This window comes from Pristiophorus japonicus, chromosome 15, assembly GCF_044704955.1.
Source record: "Pristiophorus japonicus isolate sPriJap1 chromosome 15, sPriJap1.hap1, whole genome shotgun sequence".
Lineage (NCBI taxonomy): Eukaryota > Metazoa > Chordata > Chondrichthyes > Pristiophoridae > Pristiophorus > Pristiophorus japonicus.
In genome coordinates, this window is record NC_091991.1 from 131,981,161 (window position 1) to 132,002,200 (window position 21,040).

General features: G+C 45.3%; 1 protein-coding gene across 1 annotated transcript in view; it reads right to left on the reverse strand.

Moving 5' to 3' along the window:
• Positions 1-6,555, reverse strand: part of xylt1 (xylosyltransferase I) — a 234,389-nt gene extending 227,834 nt beyond the window's left edge. The window contains exon 1 of the mRNA XM_070856725.1: positions 6,346-6,555. Within this exon, the coding sequence (XP_070712826.1) occupies positions 6,346-6,555 (210 nt within the window). The remainder of the gene's footprint in view (positions 1-6,345) is intronic.
• Between the last annotated feature and the right edge of the window lie 14,485 nt (positions 6,556-21,040).

Genomic DNA, 21,040 nt, shown 5'->3' on the forward strand with positions numbered 1-21,040 from the left:
GGGCTGGATTTCAATTGGTGACGGTGCCGGTAATGTGCCTGCCAGTGAGAACTGCCCCTGGTGATCTTCTGGAGTCAGGCTCATTCCCATGTTGGTGGCAACTTTCTGGCAGTATTATACCACTGCCAAGTTACCCAACTCCAGCAAGGAAATAGCTGCAGTGCCCACTGCAACGCTGGCAGAAGAAAAAAATTAAACTTTTAAATATTCTTTTTAAATCTCTCACCTGGCCAATGATGACACTGGGCAATACAGGCCTTTAAATTTGAAAACCCCCTGCACTGGGCCCCCCCCCGCCCCGCTCACACCACACCCCATCCCCAGCACCATTAAAGCATTGATGATGGGAAATATGTCAGATAATGTATTCCTGCCATTAATGTATTATTTAAATAAACTCACCCAAATATGGATGGACTATTCGCCAACTGTCCCTGATTTCAAAAGTTGCAGGAGACACGTGCAAAATAGTTCCCTGCAAATTTCTTGCTCCTCTATTATTCAAAATTGGACAATAGCAGGATGGAAAATATGGGCAAGTGCAGGAAGATGACCAACATCAGTGGAACTGTAACTCAGCATGAGTCTCAGGAGAGAAAATGATAATGGTGAGGGGCCAGGGTTAATAAATAATAAGAGTTTATGTTCCTAACAGGGGTGCGGGTATTAATGCTGATAAACATTTTCATTTGTATTGGTTTACGGTGATTTAATGCGGGTGGCTCACTAGATCCCATTTACCAATTCAATCAAGTACAACCAAACCCAATGGACATTGATTCACTTCAGCCTGGTGCGGTGGAAGAGTATTCAGATAATCAATTTGCTGTCAAAACATGACTCCATGAAAAGCCATGGTGTGGTCTGCCACAGCTACCATCAGGTATCAGACCGTTATTCTCGGTCATATCGGTCCATACCCCAGTTTGATCTGAAAGAATGCAGAGGGCTGCAGATATGTACCAGTGCTACCTCATTTTCATGCCCAGTGATCTGATCACATAATACATCGGCAATGAGGTCCCAGACATATTAGATGCTTCTCGTCACCAGCCGTGGAGTCATGGTAGTAAAGTAGCAGCTGTGTGCCATATCATTTGTACTTCAAGAAACACCAGCAATTTCATAGCAGTTGAGGTCTGATTAGAAGCGATTCATAATTGATTTCTGTAGATTTAAGCATGAATACTAATTGTCGCACAGCTAGCGTGCCACTCAACACCGTACCAAACTGTGGGGAGACATGTGTGAGATTGTTATGGCGGTCTGTGCATCTGTGAGGTAACGTCACTCTTGTCATGAAGCTGCTTTCACGGTATCATTCCAATCACAGGTACATTATTTTAAATGCACAAAGTTAAGCATAGCAAACTACATAAGTAAATCAATTTAAACATCAAATTTTTATCAAAAATTGAAACAAAGGTTTCCTCTTGCCTGCCGTCCCAGCCATCTCGCATTGGAGTCACGACTACATTCCTGCAATACCTGCTGCTGTTTATTGCAGAGGCACAGAGAGAAGAACTTCCATTTATATCACATCTTCTCATCTCGCTGAGAAACATCCCAATGTGCTTCACAGAGATTGAATTATATTGTGCAGTTACTGTTGTTACATGAGGAAACTAAAAACTCAGTTTGGAGAAAACCTGTTTGCTTAACAAGGTGATCAGCAGAACATGATTTTGCAGGATAACTACAAGAGGTTCTTTGGAAATCAAATTTCAAAACCATTCTACAAGTATCTCCATAATCTTGCTGATTTGTTAAGATCCACTATTTAATGAGAGACTTTAATTGATTTGTAATAATGCTAAAGTTGACTTCTGTCAGAGGTTACATGCTAGCAATTCTCATTACACTTGGAGTGACTTATTATTTTGACATTCTCAATAATAGAAAATACAATGAGTGAAGCAGTGATAGTGTTGTGATGTTGTAGTGTTTGTATTTTACAAGTTAGTCACAAGCAGACTTCACAAACACTGTCTATGGTATATTTTTCACTATTGTAAAACACTAAATATTTTTCAAATTATTATTCTAATTAGGAGCAAAACAAAAGGTGGTGGCTGGTTTTTTACGATTTTACAGAGACACTTAAGGAATGACAATAATGATTATAGTATCTGATGAGATAAATTAGCAGCTTAATACTGCAAGGGCATTAAAATAACTTCTATAAAATCCTTCTGCACTCCTCTAATGGCGGCTTTATTTCCTCACATTAAATGACAGCACTGAACGGAGTTACACTGGTTTTCAGGACATTGACCTTTACTAGATAACTGAGATTAAGCGATTACAGCCAATAAAAAGTGACAGGGAAGTAAGTCTCCGATAAGGGCTGGATGTTGAGTGATCATACAGTAATGGACAGAGCAGGCGGGGGGGTGGGTGGGGGGGGGGGGGAAGATATCCAGTTGATTACTATGCAGGACTGTACTTCACTGCAATGCCACGGCAGAGTGGCAAAACTAGCCTCCAGTACTTTGCTCATCAGACATCACCTAAAGGTTGGTTTCACTATTCAATTCAGCCTCAGGCCAACATCGCCATCTGATTCTAAATATTGCAGGGAATATTAAAGAGCTGCTTTTTCTTTCCAATTTTGGAACTGTATTCATAATTGTCAATGCTTTAAAATAAAACAAACCAAAACAATTACTTATTCAAAAAGAGATTTTATTTTTAAATAAAAATCCAAATGCTCGTATTATTTAACCTTACCCCGAGGGAACTAAGCCGCAACTCTGTGTAGGAATGCACAAGTCTAGCATTGAAGCCAACTGAGAAACCCAGTTATCTGCAGTCAGACAGCACGCTGTGCAACCTCCTACATTAATCATGCAGCTGATGATTTCACTTATCGTTAAAGATATTATATTATTCCAAAAAGATCATTTTCTCCATAATGTCACAATTATCAAGTGGTTTGATCTTGTGTGGACTATTCCAGTAGTCAATGAATCATTTAATCCCCATGGCTTAAGCAGAACTTTCTTTAAAACTACATTTCAAAATGTTCTTGCACATGTGAGGTTACACGAATAAAAAAGTGAAATTACATCCAATGAAATGGTTTCCCATAACTATAACCCAATGAAATGGCTGGTCTTTAAAAACTGTCTATATAATCCCACTGTATTAAAAACAGCATGACATGATTTAAGTGCACAATGGATTTTAGATTTGAAGATTGGAAAGCGGTCATACTGTATGAATCGGCACCACTATTAAACTGCTGGCAACTTTTTATTTGATATTTACATACAATGCAGACAATCCTTTAGGCTTCAGTTGCCAATGTACAGGGAAAGCTACTTTGCGTCTGACCGCTATAATGTGCCACCGAACATCTTGATTAAAAATGTGAAGGATTCATTACTAGCTGAGAGTGTCAAACGGTGACTTGGAAATGGTGTAAATTTCCTTAAAGCATATCTTGACAGTGCAACACTAGATTCAGAGCTATCCACCTCCACAAAACAACCAAAAGGATCTGTCCACAATGACGACATGACCATTTCCATCTCTCTCCACCTGCCTGTCAAAATCCCAACTATCTCCATCTCTTTTCCCCTCCAACAATGACCACACTCATCTCCACTTCAAACTCTATTTCACGGGTACATATCATAATCATCTCCATCTCTGTCAACACCCCTTGACTCATGCAGAGCCGTCTGCTTCCTAGCAATTATTCCCATCTTTTTTCTCCTTCACATCACAGCTATGACCATCTCGATCTGCCACATCAAGACAGGTTACTTTCTGTCCACATCTCTGATGCAACCACAACCATCTCTGTCCACCTCCCTGCCATGACCATTTGCCTCTCCATCTCCGTCTGCCTCCCAAATCCAGCCAGAGCTATCTCTGTCCACCTCCCCGTCACTATTCTATGCACTTCTACCTCTGGCTGGCTCAAGAACACCTCCTTTTTTACCCTCTTTCGGGAAAACCAGAGCGCTCCACCTCTACCCTTCTCTTTGAAATGACCGAAACTGTCTCCATCTCTGCCTTCCTGATCTAACCAGAACCATCTTCGGCGCTTCTCTGGCACTGTGGGACCACGGCCACCTCTGCCCGCTTTCCTGATGCGATCAGTGCCATCCACAGCTCCCTCTGCGACCCAGCCACACTGCTCTGCATTTCTTTGCGTCCCTCGGACACAATCTGACTTGTGGGTTTTATTTGCTCTGGCCACTGGTGAAACCACACGCCAGATCTCTCGTTCTTGCCGTGTGACAGATAGACACTAGGTTTTGGATAGTTGAGGCAAATTTAAAAGCGCAGCGCCGCACTTTCTCTGCCTTCGCTGGCGATGGTGAAGAATGAGCTGGCGCTTGTTAAGTATTGAGTCGCTCCGCTCGACACCATCCCCATGGGGCTGAAACATCGTGGCTTCCTCGTTGCATTTACTGGGCGCCCTTCTCCAAAGGGACCAGGCTGAGCTGGCCAGGCTGCAGTGGGTCCCTATTGCTATTTTTTTTAAACTTCTAGTTACTGCAGATAACATCCATTGCATCTGTCCTTAAAATGTGTATCAAAGCCCCGGAAAGACGGACTTTAACAGTTCTCAATCGCTCACACGGTGGGTTCCTGCTCTCGGGGAACCATCCCCACCAACCATCAGCCTTGCCCTCTTTATTTGCAGCGGATTATTGTACAGTTTGCAGTTGGCACTGCTGCACACTCGGTGGGAATGTGTGCATGTTCAGTTGCGACAGGGAGCGACTGTCCCTGTTGATGTGACTGTGCAGCACACCGGAGTAATCAGACAGTGCCATCCATTCATTCATTCGCACCGAGGGACCGACTTGCCCTGTTGATTCTACACTCCGGTGATCTGACAGCCTCATTCATTCATTCACAGAAAAGCCCGTCTCCATGCTTATCCGAAAGTCGCGGGAGTGCTGTATTTTAACCCCCTCGGTTGAGTTACGCCGCTATACAGGCTGATTTTTTTTCTACCTCCTCCACCGGAGCCGGCAAGTCAATGTTCCTTTTTTTTTTTGAGCAGGGCTCTGGGGGATTCCGTCAAGTTGCAAGAACTGCGCTTGGCCAAGGAGTTCGCCCAGCAGCGTCTGCAACAGCCCCGGCTGCACGCTGTGGCGTGTCTCCCGACAGAATCAAGAGTCACATTCCGGACAGCGAGCAGCCAAGGATTGGAGCTTGACACCACAGGAGGCAGAGGGCACACAAAGCCATACACTCCACGCAATACCAGCCTCACGCTGCAACAACCGCGTTCCCATCCCAATAGCGAGGTGCTCAAAAGAGAAGGAACAAATGCCCAGAATAAACAGGCTCATTACCCATCGCAACTTAAGAAAGAAAAAGAGGATTTCGCGCCGGACTGAGTGCCCCAGGCATATCTCGAATTGGTTCTACTAAAAAGAATTCTCTTAATATTTAGGGCTGCGTTTCGCAACTACTTCTCAAACAGGCAGGCTCTGTTGATTCCACTACAAGCAGCGAGGTGTAGGGGGAAGACTAGCCGGCGCGCAGAAAACATCACACAACACCCATTCATTTCTGATCCACAATCTTTCAAGTTCGCCGCACTCTTTGATATCCGCACGCCAAAACACTCATTGCTCCAATCTCCAGGCTTATGATCACATGTGACATTAAATGTGAAAACCACTATTCCAACTCGCTGTTTAAAACAGACCACAGCGCTCAAGCTCCTCAGCAACCATTGCACCGTGCGGTCACAGCGCAATGCATTCGAATCCTAACCTACGTGCTTTTACATTGCGAGATTGTATCTTCGCCCGTCTTGCTCAAAAGAAAACACAGCATTGCAAAATAGTAAATCAGATGCGTATCGATTCTATATATTGAAAAGAAAAGGAGGAAGCGTTAAATCATGAGACGCGACTGCAATAGAAAAAAACCTTTCACCCTCTCTGAATTTCAATGAATGAGATTGATCTACATTGGCTTTCCTGGGCTGGATTCCGTATGGTGGGGGGGGGGGGGGGGAAGAGGAAGGAAAAGCTTTGGCGAAGATGGGAAAGAGTGGGAGTTGACCACCGCTGCGTGTTGCAGCAGCAGCTTAAAGAGCCTGTGTTATGGTCACTTTCAGGTGTGGCACAGGGGAGGGGGTGCAAGGTTTAGGGGTGCATTGCAAGATCAGGACCTGACAGCCTCTTAAGCCCTGTAACACGGTGGCTGCATCGCCCAAAGGTGCAATTGCTAACTTCAATGCAGCGGTACAATTGACAAGAGGACTGCCCAGAGGGGCTGCAGGGCAGAGAGGCTGCAGCCCACAGGCAGTGTCCATTCAGCAATACTTGGGGGGAAGTTTTCGGTGGGGCTGCAGGGTGCACATACCAGTCCCTCGCCGGGGAAGGGGAATCCTTTCCTGGGCGCCTCTCGGACATGCCGGGTTCTCTCCCTCTTGTCCTCCCGGCCCTTCTCCTCGCCGTCCAGGCTGCTAAAATTCCAGACCAGCAGAGTTTGGACGAAGAGGATGGTGAGCGCCACGATCACAGCGGATTTCGAGCGCCGCACCAACTTTCGCACGCACGCACCGGCGACCATTTTCACAGTGCCAGCGCCGAGCGCTCTCTCCGCCGACTCCGGACTTGCTCCGCCGAGCCAGCCGGCCGGGCCGGCCCAGCCAATCGCCGCCCCACCTCTCCTCCTCCTCTCCCTCCCTCCGCGCCAGCCCCCGGCCAGCCAATCGCGGGCCTTCTTCCCCCCTTTCCCCTCCCCTCCCAGCCAATCGCGGCCTCCTCCCCTTCCTCCGGCCAGCCAATCAGCCGACCGCTCCACCAAAAAAAAGGGCAGCAGCCAATTGTGAGCCAGCGCCGCTTCAGCCAATGGAGAAGCCAAGGATTTACACACACACACACACACACACAAAGGGGTGGCGCCGCTCTCCGGCCAAGCGGTTGGGCCAGAAGCCAATCAGAAGGCAGGCGGAGCTGTCAATTACGCTGCCGCTGCTGGGTGACAGCCTGGATGCATTGTGACGTCACCGTGGGAAAGTCTCCCTGTGAAGGTTCTATGGTTCCATTGACGGCAGCGCGCGGTGGGCTGTGCTCATTGAGGAAAGGGAGAAGCCGGACTGCATTCAGGGAGTCAGTCTCAAGCTACACTGCACCTAGTCAGGAGAGGCTGAGCCACACACACACCAGCACCACCTCCCCTTTCAGCTCCCCGTACTTGTACTATCATCTGAGCAAAGCTTTACACAGTACATATATATATGTGTGTGTGATAAAAAAAAAACTGCATCCCATTAAAAGCCTCCTTTCTGTGCAACAAACTCCCCTAAATCAGAAGGAAAAGACACTGTACTGGAAGATCCGTTCTTCAGCCCTGGCTGCGGTTGTGCATAATTCTCCATGACTGCATTTTAATTGCAAATGTTAGCATTTCTTTCTACGAGTCAGTCGACACTCGGTAGTAAATGGGTGGCAAAGATGCAGAAACGCTGGGGTTTGTTTTTTGAACCTTGCAGGACCAGGGGCGAGCTGGAATGATCCGGATCCCACTCCAATCTTGCAGGATTGACATGTCGAATAGCAAGTTATTAATTTTGTTTCTACACGATCTCGGAGCTGTTGCTGCTAATGGTATGTGTCTGATGGTGTTCAGCTTGATGAAAGTGTCTGCAGATTCAATTGTTTCAAAGTCCAAGGCACCAGTCGGCATGGCTCCAAATAGGAAAACCCACAATTTCGAAAATTCATGCCAAGGCTGATGGAGCGAAGAATCAATACGGTTGTAATTTTATTTGAGGATGGAGATGACTCTCCCCCCCCCCCCCCGACCAAATCCTCAATCGTTACCCAATTCCAAATTGTTTTATCGACCACATTGCAGATGTGCTGTATTTTCACTCTGGGTGGGCCGGGTCCAGTCGGTCCAATGCTGGAGCCCCGCGCAATGTGAGGTCGGTAAAGTGTGGCTGAGAAGCAGAATCATTTCCCACCTAACCCACGACCAATCCCCAATTATTCTCTAAATATTACGGTCAGCAGTCTCTGGCCAAATGATTTTTGGGGAGCACTTGTTACCCTCATTGAATGTCATTTGTCCAGCTCTTTATCACATCTGGCACAGAAACTAAACGTGGATTAGGCGCTGTCACTGCTGAAGGTGTATTGCAGTAACACGCTTTTTTGAAAAAGTTGACCAAATTCATAAGAATCTCCCATCTTGCACTTGTGGCAGCTGTTCCTGAGCTTGGCCTTCACACGTCGCCATCGACTGTTCCATCATTTACTCCAATTTACAGGGCTCAGATGTGCAAGTTTAAAAGGGCCACTACATGAATGTGTCATTCCTGCTCGCACCATCATTTCTATTTGAAAAACAAATTCGGTTAAACTCGATTAGTTCCGTCCGCGGAGATGAGAATGGACGACTCCTTGGTCGATTTGCATATCTGAAACTTTTTTTAAACCGATTAGCGGAATAAAAATAGCCAGCTTACTTCTGAACGCCTAAAGCTTCTGAATATTGGCGCAGATACAGCAATATTTTACGGTGCATCTGAATTTGGAATTTATCCCATCCATCCGCTCCTGTGTTCCAATGGTTGGATTTGTTTTAACCAAGAGTGGCACTCACTCATTGAATGAAATGTAGCTTAAAGCGAGAAATAAATATTCAGCGGCACCGAGCTTACAAGATCCCCGAGCTGCTATGTCAAGTACCCCGAGGAGCCTCTTTACATTTTCAGTGCGTTGCTAGCTGCATGCTGCCACCATTTGTTGATGAACTGGGCTGGTTGCAGATTGACAGCAGAGAATTACCCGGGCTGCCGGAAAAGTGGCCCCACTGTAACAATATCGCGGTTCACGAACCAGGGACCAGGCAATGTCCAATTCTGCAACTCCGGGTTTTAAATTCTCCTGCAAACATGCTTTTTAAAAGGTGTCACGGGGCTTTAGCAACCAGTTCTATTCACATAATAGGGAGCATTTACATAATCTAGCATGTTTACACTCAGTAAATGTGATAAATACCTGAAGAGGGGAAATGACAGGCCGATGGGGACAGCAGGGGCGATGGGGAATGGGCAGGGCAGTGAGACCAATTGGAGAGCTCTTTCCAAGAGCCGCTACAAGCACGATGGGCAGAATGGCCTCCTTCAGTGCTGTGTGATTCTATGATTCGAAGTATTCTTTAAAAGGAAAATATTAAATTTGATTGCTAACCTATTGTGATTGCCACGGATTATCAAGTGTTGTATTAGTTGTAAAAGCAGACAAACTTTGTACACTGCAATATTTGTCAATGCGATATCATGTCATCCTTATACCGCACAGAACTGGAGATTGCAAGGACAGAAACACATAGGTGCGCGGATTACTGATAGCAAAAACAAAGTTATTTTCGTTTATGTACTGTTATTGAAAAAAAGAAATGGGCTAAAACCGATGAAAGGTCAAATTAAAATAGATGTCGGTAAGAACTTTATTCATGCAAATAAACACCAATTCGTGGAGTGGTGTCTTAGTGAGGGAGTGAAGAGGACATCTTTGGTTTTATTCCAAACCCAGCTTGATGGCTTGACAGGGGGATGTCATTTTTGTCTGCCTAGTTGGGTAGCTAAATTAGACTGAATGGCTCATATTCATGTTGAACTCACCCAAAACTCTGCCGCCCATATCCTAACTTGCATCAAATCCTGTCCACCCATCACTCCTGTGCTCGCTGACTTACACTGGGTTCAGGTCTGGCAACACCTTGATTTTAAAGTTTCGAATTTCTCCGTGGTCTCAGCTCCTTACTGTCCATGTAACCTGCTCCAGCCCTATGACTTTCCAAGGTCGCTGTGCTCCTCCAATTCTGACCTCTTGCCCCTCCCGCGATTTTCATTGGCCCACCATTGGTAGCTGTGCCTAAGTCCTTAGCTCTGGAATTCCCTCCCAAAACTTCTCTCTGTCTCTCTACCACCCCCTCCTCCTTTCAGACGCTCCTTAAAACCTACCTCTTGTCCTAATTTCTCTTTATGTGGCTCAGTGTTAAACTGTGTTTGATAACGCTCCTGTGAAGCACCTTGGGACGTTTCATTACTTTAAAGGCACTATATAAATGCAAGTTTTTGTGATCTTGTGAAGGAAAGTATTAACTGTTAAAGATATTTGCAAAAATGCTGTAATGTTAGCAAAGATATAACAAATACTGTAGTAGAGGTCTAAATAACAGGGTTATGAAAATTATATTCTATATATGCCATGATGGGAAAAATAATGTACTGCAGGATGGTATCCTTTGGGGGAAAATCATCCATCCTACAGCTCTAATATTCAAAGGCAAAACTGACATTTATCATAAAGGCACAGCACAGATTAGATGTTGGATCCTATAACTAGAAACAACTTACTACATATGAGGAAGCAGAGCTGAATTTTCAGCAAGAAAAGAGTGGAAGGCAATAGAACTGCAAACATTGGAGGGGTGCACAGAATGACTGATATGTATCATATTATTCATAAACTCCAAGATTTGCACAATATGTTACAACAGTGTCTCCATACACATCGATTATGCACCAATGTATAATAGTGCATATAAGAATAATGTAGTATCTGAATTGATGTGTGACATCTCATCCGCTCTCCTCAGAGAACAAAGAGACTGTAGTGCTCTGCAAGGTGCACCTGACCATTACCACTCACCTCTGTATCAACCACTACCACCCCCATTGAAATGGGCACCAGATACACTCAGAAGATCAGAGTGATGTTAAAAGAGGAAGCTCAGGATGAGGGAAGCACTGGTGATGAAGGGGTAGTGATGAAGGAGCCAACTGGTACATGGCATGGGTCAGCATGCTGAGTGCCACCCTGAGCTGTGCCGAGATACAGGGCTAGATGAGTCTCTCTTGCCTTCACTCATTACATGATCACCAGAATGCATCGAAGGAAATCAAGTGACGACTTTACACTCATAACAGAACCCATCTAATTTTCTGTCCATTTAAACTGATGGAAGGAAATTAGATTATGGATGTGTGATCCTCCTTGCCCAATTTTCCTCCACTCAGGTAATTATTTAGTGTCCTAATTGCAAAAGAATAATATCTGGCCACAAACTTTAATGGACCTGCTTAACAACTGAGGTAGTTAGAATACAAATCCACAGTCACTTACTTTCAGATACATTGATTTGGGAGCTGGTATAGTTGGTATAGAACAACAGTTGTCTGCACTGCTGTCTGCCATTGAATACATGGCACAACAGGTTAAGCAGGCAAAAGGGACAATCACAGCATCTACAATGAATGCTTCTATTGAAGCTTTGTGGTCCAAAATCGAAAATGCAGTCATGGTTGTCTCAACTCATTTGAAGACAGGATACAGGCCACCATGAAGAAATCTGAAACGCCATAAATGGCTACAGTTCTATTCTTGGCTGAATGGGGATCATGAGTAGAGGCTTTCCAGCATGTGTGAGGTAACACAGGAGCAATCATTGACACTCATGTTATTAATAGTTCAACACCATCACATAGTCCTGCATAAGTGACTGTAGGTGCTACTTCTGAAATCAGTAAGCTCACAGCAATTTTGAGGCCATTTTGGTCCCCATTTTCACAACTTTTCTTTTCTGCCTTAATTTAAGTTTTAAAGATCTATGGTGAGAAAAGTATAGGGCTAACATTTCAGGCTGATAACCTTTCATTGGTTCTGATAAAATGTCGTCCATCTGAAACGTTAACTCTGTTTCTCTCTCCACAGATGCTGCCTGACCTGCTGAGTATTTCCAGCATTTTCTGCTTTTGTTTTAGATTTTAAAGAGCCCTGTAGTAATTTCTCTACTGACTTCCCGAGGATACTGTCATTCTACCAGCACAGTTATGGTGGGAGCCTGGGGAAACCCTGTGGAATTGTAGGGCAAGTTTGCTAATTGGCTGACCCGGAGAATTGAGTGTTATTAGCACATTGCCATTCTGTTGATATTTGCACCAGTTCTTAAACATTAAGAACTGACATACACCAGCACACAGAAATCAGCCTGAGGTGAAATACTTCTTGGTGTGACTGTGCTGGTGTAGAATGCCCCACAAAGTCATCATCCATACACTAATGGATAAGTATCAGCTCTTTTCTCTTTTTTTCTGAACGTTTGTTGATTTATTTTGAAGCGATCAGAATCTTCAGACCAGCACTAATCACGATTATTCATTGCCATTTCTAGTGACATACTACTTTTTTTTTAATTCACATTTTTCACTAAAAGTAGTGGAGAATAAAATATGGAGAAACTGTAGTGCCACTACTGACACGATGGTGTAATTACAGTGTGACAAGTTTACATGGACAGTTTCTATTATACTATCTGTGAACTGCAGATTGATTGATATTGCTGATGTTCTCTGTGGAAGCTTCGAGTAGGTTAGATGACAAAAAGTTCAGGGCTTTGGAGACCTCAACAGCCAGTAGGATGCTGTCCCTGTCATGGGGGTTGGTTGGAGGTTAGACTCTAGGAGATGTCACAGCTCTGCCATTGCCTCTCTAGGGAAGGAGAACAGTTGTTCTTGACCAATCTAAGACAAGTGTGCTTCTGCTAGTAGAGATAACTTTGCAGTTGGCCTGTGGTGCATTCTGATTTGCCTTACATATCTCCTTTCATCCTTTTTCTTCTCCAAATAAAACACGAAAAAGAGGGGAATCTCCTGAAAGGGATCACTGGAGGTCCCCACCAAAAAGGTAAGTTTTTAAAGAAAATACTTTCACTAATGCGTAGCCGGGAGGAGTGTTCTTCCCAGCTCCACATTAAACCTACGGGCCTCTTCTGGCCATTGCTCACCCCTTCCCCCAATTGCCTCCAGCTTCTCCCGGATTCACCTTTGGCCAACTCCCAGTGATATCAAAACGGGTTTGCACGAAGCATAATCTGCAGCCAATACATTTATCGCACATGCACTGAATTGTGACGGTCATTCTAATTCTTTCCACCACGGTGCATCGGTTTTCTAACAGTGACTGTCTGGTTAATTAGTTTGAGCTCACCTGATAATGATGCATAGCTACCATCCTCCTGAACAGGACAGAGGATGATGGCTGTGTGTCACTGTCAGGCTCCTGGACCTGCAGTGGCTTTCCATTCCTGTCAGCTTCCACACCAGATGGACCAGCTTCAGGCTGAAATTCAGCCACTGCTGTGGTGACAACTGGCCCAGTAGATTTTCAAGCTTATGTGCAGTTAAGGGGGGCAGGGGAACTGGTTCAAGCCTTCTGGAAAGAGGACAAAAACATCCATAGTCTGTTTCCAACCTTCCCTTCACTTGGCCTCTCTGCCCATTGGTTTGAGGGCTGTCAGACTCCAGACCAGGATTGGCAGGGTGCATGGTGGACACAATTCTTTTCTTCTTTGAGGTACCTCTTCGGTGTTCTTCTCTACGGAGACTACCACAATGCAGCCAAGGGCTTATACTGTGGCAGTTTGAATGTTCACGAAATAACTTATAAGTGGCAAGAAGGCTTTAGCTGTGAGGGGTTGCACAGCAGAATGCACTGGAGCTGCCACTCAATCCAAGAATGACTGCTTGCTATCAATATCATGCACCAGCACCTCACACATGCAGGACATGGACTCCTCCACATTTGTCATTGTGATGTGGAATAAAGTAGGGACATCACCCAATGACTGCAGCAGTCTATCAATGCCTTTCCCATTCCAATGCCCAGTATATTAGAGCTGACCTAACAGCCTCTTAAATATTGAAATGCAAGACCTCTATAGCAGCATTCACAAAAGATACTCTGACTGGGCTTCGGACTTCTATCGCCCAGGGATCCATTGCAGATGGTCCAGGAATTGCTACATTCTCCATATTGGGCTACAGTTCAGTTAAATGGTTATGCATGACTGGTTATGCAGGTAGTGGCATCTCCACAGTCACTACTTGCAGGGCGCTTGGCACAGCCTTTAATGATGGTGCTCAGATAGCATCCTTCTTTTAAATGCAGCTAAGGAAGGACTTGAGCTGGCCCGTTGGTTCCTGCTCCTCATGTACCTTCCCCAGCTGTTCTTACTTACTCATGGTCTGTGATTGGCCCAAAGTATCCACCTAAAACTAGCTACCTAAATCTGATGCTTGCAACAGATGGAATGAGTAACACTCAATGCTGTGAGATGCAGGATTCATGATTGTCCCAGAGGCACGACCCATTCACCACAAGGCGCGAGCGGTACCTCACATGATGAGGGAGAGAGTGGAAATCTAGACTTCCTGAGACTGTTATTTTATTCCCCTCATCTCCGCTGCCCCCCCCACCCCCCATGGTAAGTAAGACATGTTATTTTTAGTCACTTTTTCTAAGCAAGCTATCTCTGTCCGTTTTTGAGGAGGATATCCTGGGATACCATAGAGGGAAATGCTCCTGTGCTGATTTTCTTCCATCATTACTTCCAAAGATCCATTTGCAAATTGAGATACTTTGTGTCTTTGCCCAGTTATGATTCCTTCTCTGCACTGCAAGTTGCTATCCTTGGCTTTTTCATAGCACTCCTGTCTCTGACTCAGATCATTGTGGGTTCAAGACCTACATCACAGACTTGAATCTATAATCTAGGTTAATATTTCAGTGCAGTAATGAGGGAATGCTACACTGTTGGAGGTGTTGACTTTCGGATGCGATGTTAAGCCAAGGCTATGTCCCCTCTCAGGTGAATGTAAAGGATCCCATGGCACTATTTGAAGAAGAGTAGAGAAGTTCTCCTGGTGTCCTAGCCAACATTTAGCTCCCAACTTACACCACCAAAGCAAATAATCTGGTTATTTATCTCATTGATGTTTGTGGGACCTTACTGTATGAAAATTGACTGCTACATTACAACAGTGACTAAACTTTATTGGCTGTGAAGTGCTTTGAGAGGTCCTGATGTTGTGAAAGGCGCCATATAAATGCAAGCTTTTGCTTTCAATGATGAAGAAGCCCCTTGAAATTTTTTTTTCAAAAATATACTTTATTCATATTAAATTTTCACAATACACTGGAAAATAGCTCAGTACCTTGCGGTCAGCAATTCCATACAATTCATTTGGATGCTGACAGCAGTTCCATACAATGCACTAGCGTGCATTTCATTTCAAGGTACAGTTTAGTACAACCTGTAAATCACGTTACATGTAGTACTGTGCAAATAAGGGTATTACATGAAGCAGATGAGAACAGGTTGACATTAGATTCCAGGATACATTTCAATACTGATCAGGAATCACGTAACATGTAGCACTATGCAGATGAAAGCAGTACACGGACCGGATGGGGATACATTTACATTTCTTTACAAGTTACTAAACAGTGCAGAGACTTTCATTATACATGGCACAACACAGATGTTTTTCAGTACATGGTGCTCTATGTATACAAGCAGATTAACAATACAGCCCGAGGGGGGTCTGATTCCATCCCCTGGGTTTACCGTGGTGGAAGGGCCTTAAACTGTGGCTCTTCCCCCTCGTGCCTTTGCGGTGACTGCACCAATCTTTAGTGCCTCCTGGACCTTGGATTGCGCCAGTCTGCAACACTCGGCCGTGGAGATCTCCTTGCTTTTGAAGACCAGCAAGTTTTGGGTAGACCAAAGTGCGTCTTTCACCGAGTTGATGGCTCTCCAGCAGCAGATGATGTCTGTCTGGGTGTGAGTCCCTGGGAACAGTCTACAGAGCACAGAGTCCTGTGTTACGGAGCTGCTTGGGATGAACCTCGACAGCAACCACTGCATCTCCTTCCAGACCTGCCTTGCAAAGGGGCAATCCCAAAGGAGACAGTCTCGTCCGCACCACAGCCAACTCGGGGGCAGAGTGCCGTGTCTCTGAATCCCCAGTTGTGCATGAAGGATCTGATGGGTCGGGCCCTTCTCACCGCCAACCAAGCTACGTCTTGGTGCTTGTGTGAAAGCTCTGGCGATGAGACATTCTGCCAAACGAGTTCGACAGTCTGCTCAGGGAACCGTCCGACAGGATCCATCATCTCCTTCTTTTGTACGGCGTCCAGGACTTTGCGTGTCGACCACTGCTTTATGGCCTTGTGGTCAAAGGTGTTTTTCTTGAAAAACTTTTCCACGAAGGACAGGTGGTGAGGCATGATCCAACTGGTTGGAGCGTTCCGCGGTAGCCTGGCCAGACCCATCCTTCGCAATACCGGGGACAGATAGAATCTCAGCACGTACTGACACTTGGTGTTTGCGTACGAAGGGTCTATGCACAGTTTGATGTAGTCGCACAAAAAGGTGGCCATCAGGATGAGGGCCACGTTCGGAATGTCCTTTCCCCCCTTGTCCAGAGATTTGTACATCGTGTCTCTGCGGACACGGTCCATTTTTGATCTCCAGACGAAATGGAAAACGGCTCGGGTGACTGCCACGGCACAGGAGCAGGGTATGGGCCAGACCTGCACCACGTACAACAACACCGAGAGCACCTCACTCCTGAGGACCAGGTTCTTTCCTGCAATGGAGAGTGTGAGCGCAGCTTCCACCATCCCAGTTTATGTTTCGCTTTAGCGATACGCTCCTTCCAGTTTTTGACGCACCGCTCCGAACCATATTTCCAAAACCTTCAGGTAATCTGACTTCACGGTGAAGGGAATAAAGGATCAGCTTCCAAAGAACCTGGCCTCGCTTTTGCTGTGATTTACCATCGCTCCCGAGGCCAGTTCAAACTGGTCACAGATTGTGAGCAATCCGCGGACCAACTGCGGATCCAAGCAAAGACAGTGATGGTGACGATGATGTCGTCCGTGTATAGGGAAGTCTTGACCTGAGCGCCTCCGCTGCCTGGGATTGTCACCCACCTAATGCCCGCATCCTTCCTGATGGACTCTGTCATGTATTCAACTATCATTGTAACCCATGTATAAGCTGACCTAAGTAGTACACCTTGAGAACATTGACCACAAGGGGCGAACTTGTGGGAGACACTCCTAACCTGGACTATCAGGTATAAAAGGTGAAGCTCCACCCACCTTCATCACTTGAGGTCTTGGTAATAAAGGTAACTGGTCACAGCATGACCTTCTCTCAAGTATAGGCTTCGTGTGCATTTATACTGTATAGTAAGGACATATTATTGGCGACGAGAAATTGGGATTTAAACCACGCAAGCATGGCCACTAGCAGCACAGAAGAGAGGTACTATGTTGGTGATGATTGGGACGACTTTATTGAGAGACGACAGCAAAATTTTGTCATTAAGGAATGGTTGGGACAGGATTCGGCCGACAAACGCGGGGCTCATCTCCTGACGGTTTGTGGATCCAGAACGTACTCCCTGATGAAGGACCTTCTAGCACCAGAGAAGCTGGCGGACAAGACATTCGAAGAGCTCAGTAAGTTGATCGGGGAACACCTTAAACCGGCGAGCAGCATGCACATGGCGAGACACCGGTTTTGCACGCACCGGCGGTGAGAAGGGCAAAGCGTTCCAGACTTCGTGGCAGATCTCTGGCGACAGTGCAAGTCTGGTCCGGGTGGATCACCAGCTCCAGAGCAGACTTGACCCTGTTTGCGATGACCTTCGACAGGACCTTGTAGTCCACATTGAGCTGCAAAATGGGCCGCCAGTTTTTGATTTCCTCCCTCTCCCCCTTCTGCTTGTAGATGAGGGTGATGATGCCTTTCCTCATTGATTCTGATATGCTGCCGGCCAGAAGCATACCCCGGTACACTTCCAGCAGGTCTGGGCCTATCCAGTCCCAGAGAGCCGAATACAACTCGACTGGTAAGCTGTCGCTTCCGGGAGTTTTACTCATTGCGAGGGACCCAGAGTTAGCGGGTGGTCCAGACTCTCCCGCTCGCTGTCATCTAACATCTCTGAGATAGACAACAGGAACAACTGGGAGGCCGCGCGGTCTGTGGACTTGATGTCATACAGCCCGACATAGAAGGACTTGCTGATCCTTAGCATGTCAGGCTGCGAAGATGTCACAGAACCATCTTCTTCCTTTAGGCTGTTGATTACAGAGCTCCCCCTGTGTACCTTTTGGAAGAAGAAATGCGAACACGTCTCACCCTGCTCGACGGAGTGGACTCTGGAGCGGAAGATGATTTTGGAGGACTCTGAGGCAAAGAGCGAGGCTTGCTGGCCCTTCACCTCATGGAGTTCCTCTGTGACATCGACCCCCATCGACTGCAGCAGGAGCAAGTTTTGCATACTCTTCTGGAGCTGGGACAATTCCCTCTGTCTCCCTCTCGCCTCCTGAACACCTTTGAGGATGAAGAACCTCTTGATGTTTGTCTTGATTGTTTCCCACCAGTGCATCGGGGAATGACAGAGGGGTTTTACGGTTCTCCAACCTTTGTAATCCCTCTTGAGTTCCTCAACGTTTTCCAGGGTCAACAGTTTCACGTTGAGCTTCTACATCCCCCTGACAACTTTCTGGTCTTCCTGTTTGAGGCAGTCGGCCAGTAGGAGGCAGTGGTCAGAGAAGAACACCGCGTGACGTCGGTGGATCTGACCTTGAGCATGTGGGACACAAACAGGAAGTCTATTCTGGAATGGACAGACCTGTCTGGTCTCGACCAGGTGTATCTGCGCGGTGCTCCATCTGCAGGAATGCTGAAGACGTCGCACAGCTTGGCATCTTTTACCACGTCCATCAGGAGTTTGGATGTGGTGTCCAGTTTGCTGTTGGCTCTGCTGGATCGTCCAGCCGCATCGATGATGCCGTTGAAATCACCACCCAGAACGACTGGTCTGGATGTCACCAGCAACAGTGGGAGCTGCTGGAGGAGGGCGAGCCGCTCGCTTCTGAGAGGCGAGGCATACACGTTAATTAGTCTTAGAGGAACATTTTTATACAATACATCTGCTACGAGAAGTCGGCTGCCCACCACCTCCTTAACTTCAGTGATGGTGAAGTGGCCTCCCCGCAGCAGAATGCCCAGGCCGGAGGAACGGCAATCATTGCCTCCTGATCAGACGGATGGTCCGTGGGACCACCATTGCGACCACTGCTGGTAACTGCTGAAGTGCGGCAGGCCGCACTCCTGCAAGAATAGCAGGTCTGCCTTGACCTTGGTGAGGTACCCCAAGGTGGAAACACATCTCGTAGTCGACTTAATGCTACACACGTTAATGGATGCAATCTTTAAACCCATTTTTAAATTGGTGATTACAATCCAAACATTACATTTTGAACACGCAGCCCTTTGGCCCTGTGGCCTGTTCCCGTATATATAGGTTAGCTTTAAACTCTTCTACTGCACCTTGGTTGAGATATGGGTTCTCCTTGAAATAGCATTTGCAGCCTTTAAGAACTGAAACTGTGTGCTATCCCATCCCCTCTGCCCCAACAGCACAGACAGCAAGCTCCCATTGCCAAGGTCAATATGACCAGGAGCTGACTATGAATAGTTAATCAGATCAACCTTGCAAGGTCTTATCAGGTTGGCCCAGCTGAGTCAGTTGGTCAGCAGTAAGCTTGTCACTCTGTAGTCGTTCTGCTTTAGCACCGATATCGGAAAATTCACCCCATTGATTGTAATCATGATGCAGTACTACACATTTTGCAGTTTTTGTCTGAGTTAGAGCATCCATTGATTTTTGAAGTCTTAAACATACTGATACATGCATGCAAATTTTACAGATGTTGACTAGAGGTACAAATTCAGACTACAGCAGAGGACAGAAATGAAATATTCACAGAAATAATTACTGTGATTATGAAAGTGATAATGATAGTGTTAGTGTTAGTTTTCGTATTAGTGTTAGTGAGAGTGATAGTGTTAGTGAGCGTGATAGTGTTAGTGATAGTGTGTAAAGGTCTCTATAGTTTTAATTAATTAGTTTTAGAGAAGTCTGATTTTGTTTGTTCTTTCACATCTGCTGCTCATTTGATACTAAAAAACATTGTGTGATTTTTCAGAACCCTTTTTTAAATTCTGCTGTCAAAAGTATACAGCGTTAAGACTTGTAAAAACTGTTCTGTCATTTTCCTCGAAGTGTACTTTGTTTTATTTTAAATGTTCCAAGGGTTTCTGTTTAATCTCCTGAGATGACATATATTAAATGGCTCTTGGTGACTCCACTGGAATGTAGTCTTATTGATCAGCTCATTGGTTTTGGCATAAGTGACAAGCTACATTTCACAGGCTACATTTCTTTTGCATCACTCTGTCGTAGCAATAAAATTCTTGTTTTTAATAGAAAAATGAATTAAAATACTCCACGAGATGGTTAAAAACAGTAAAAACATAAAGCACTTACCTTAATAGTTTAAATTCTTTCCCTTCATAGAAGCTATTGTATATACGTTTCACTTCTCCTTCACTGGAAAATGCTCATTGGAAAGTAACAATATTATATTGTATTAAATATTGTATCATTTAGTTTTTTCAAAAATGTGCTGAAAATTGAGTTTCATGTTTGAAATTAATTCTACATTTGTTTTAGAACAGATAGGTTGAGAATTTAAAAACAAATTTGATGAATGTAGAATTGTGCCCTCAATGTATTACCACAGAAATATTACTTGACCAGCATGACCCGTTCCAGTTATATATAAACAAGTTGTATTTTTTAAAGCTATAATGCACTCAATTGATTTAGTGAAACCTTGCACCCCTCTGCCACACAACTGCCCATTAGTCATCCATTAAGAATCTGTAGTTAGGTAACACAAGTCTCTGAATGTATTGTATTTTGTCTGCAGTGTATTTTTAAAAGGTGAGAAATAAAGTGATGTGTCATCTCACTCTAGAAAACCTGCCTAGCATTTAACCATGAGCTGTCTAACTGTGAACTATCCTATAACACTTGATCAGTTGATCAACGATTTTAGCACATTTGCAGGTTTGTCTCCTTAAAGCTATAAAAGGCTTAACAGTATTTGATCCTGGACCATTCTGACTAATCAGCAACAGTAGTACAGCCAATTTTGGCTAAGATCTGCATAACTAACCTGACCAGCCACCATGACCTCCGGGTGGTTTCTCCCTGGTCAGGAAGGTATATGCTTACATTTTTGTAAACAGGAGGTGGGTGGGATGGCTTGACCCATCCACCTCCACGGAGGTGTGTGGGGGACCTGACCCATCCACCTCCATGGCACGAACC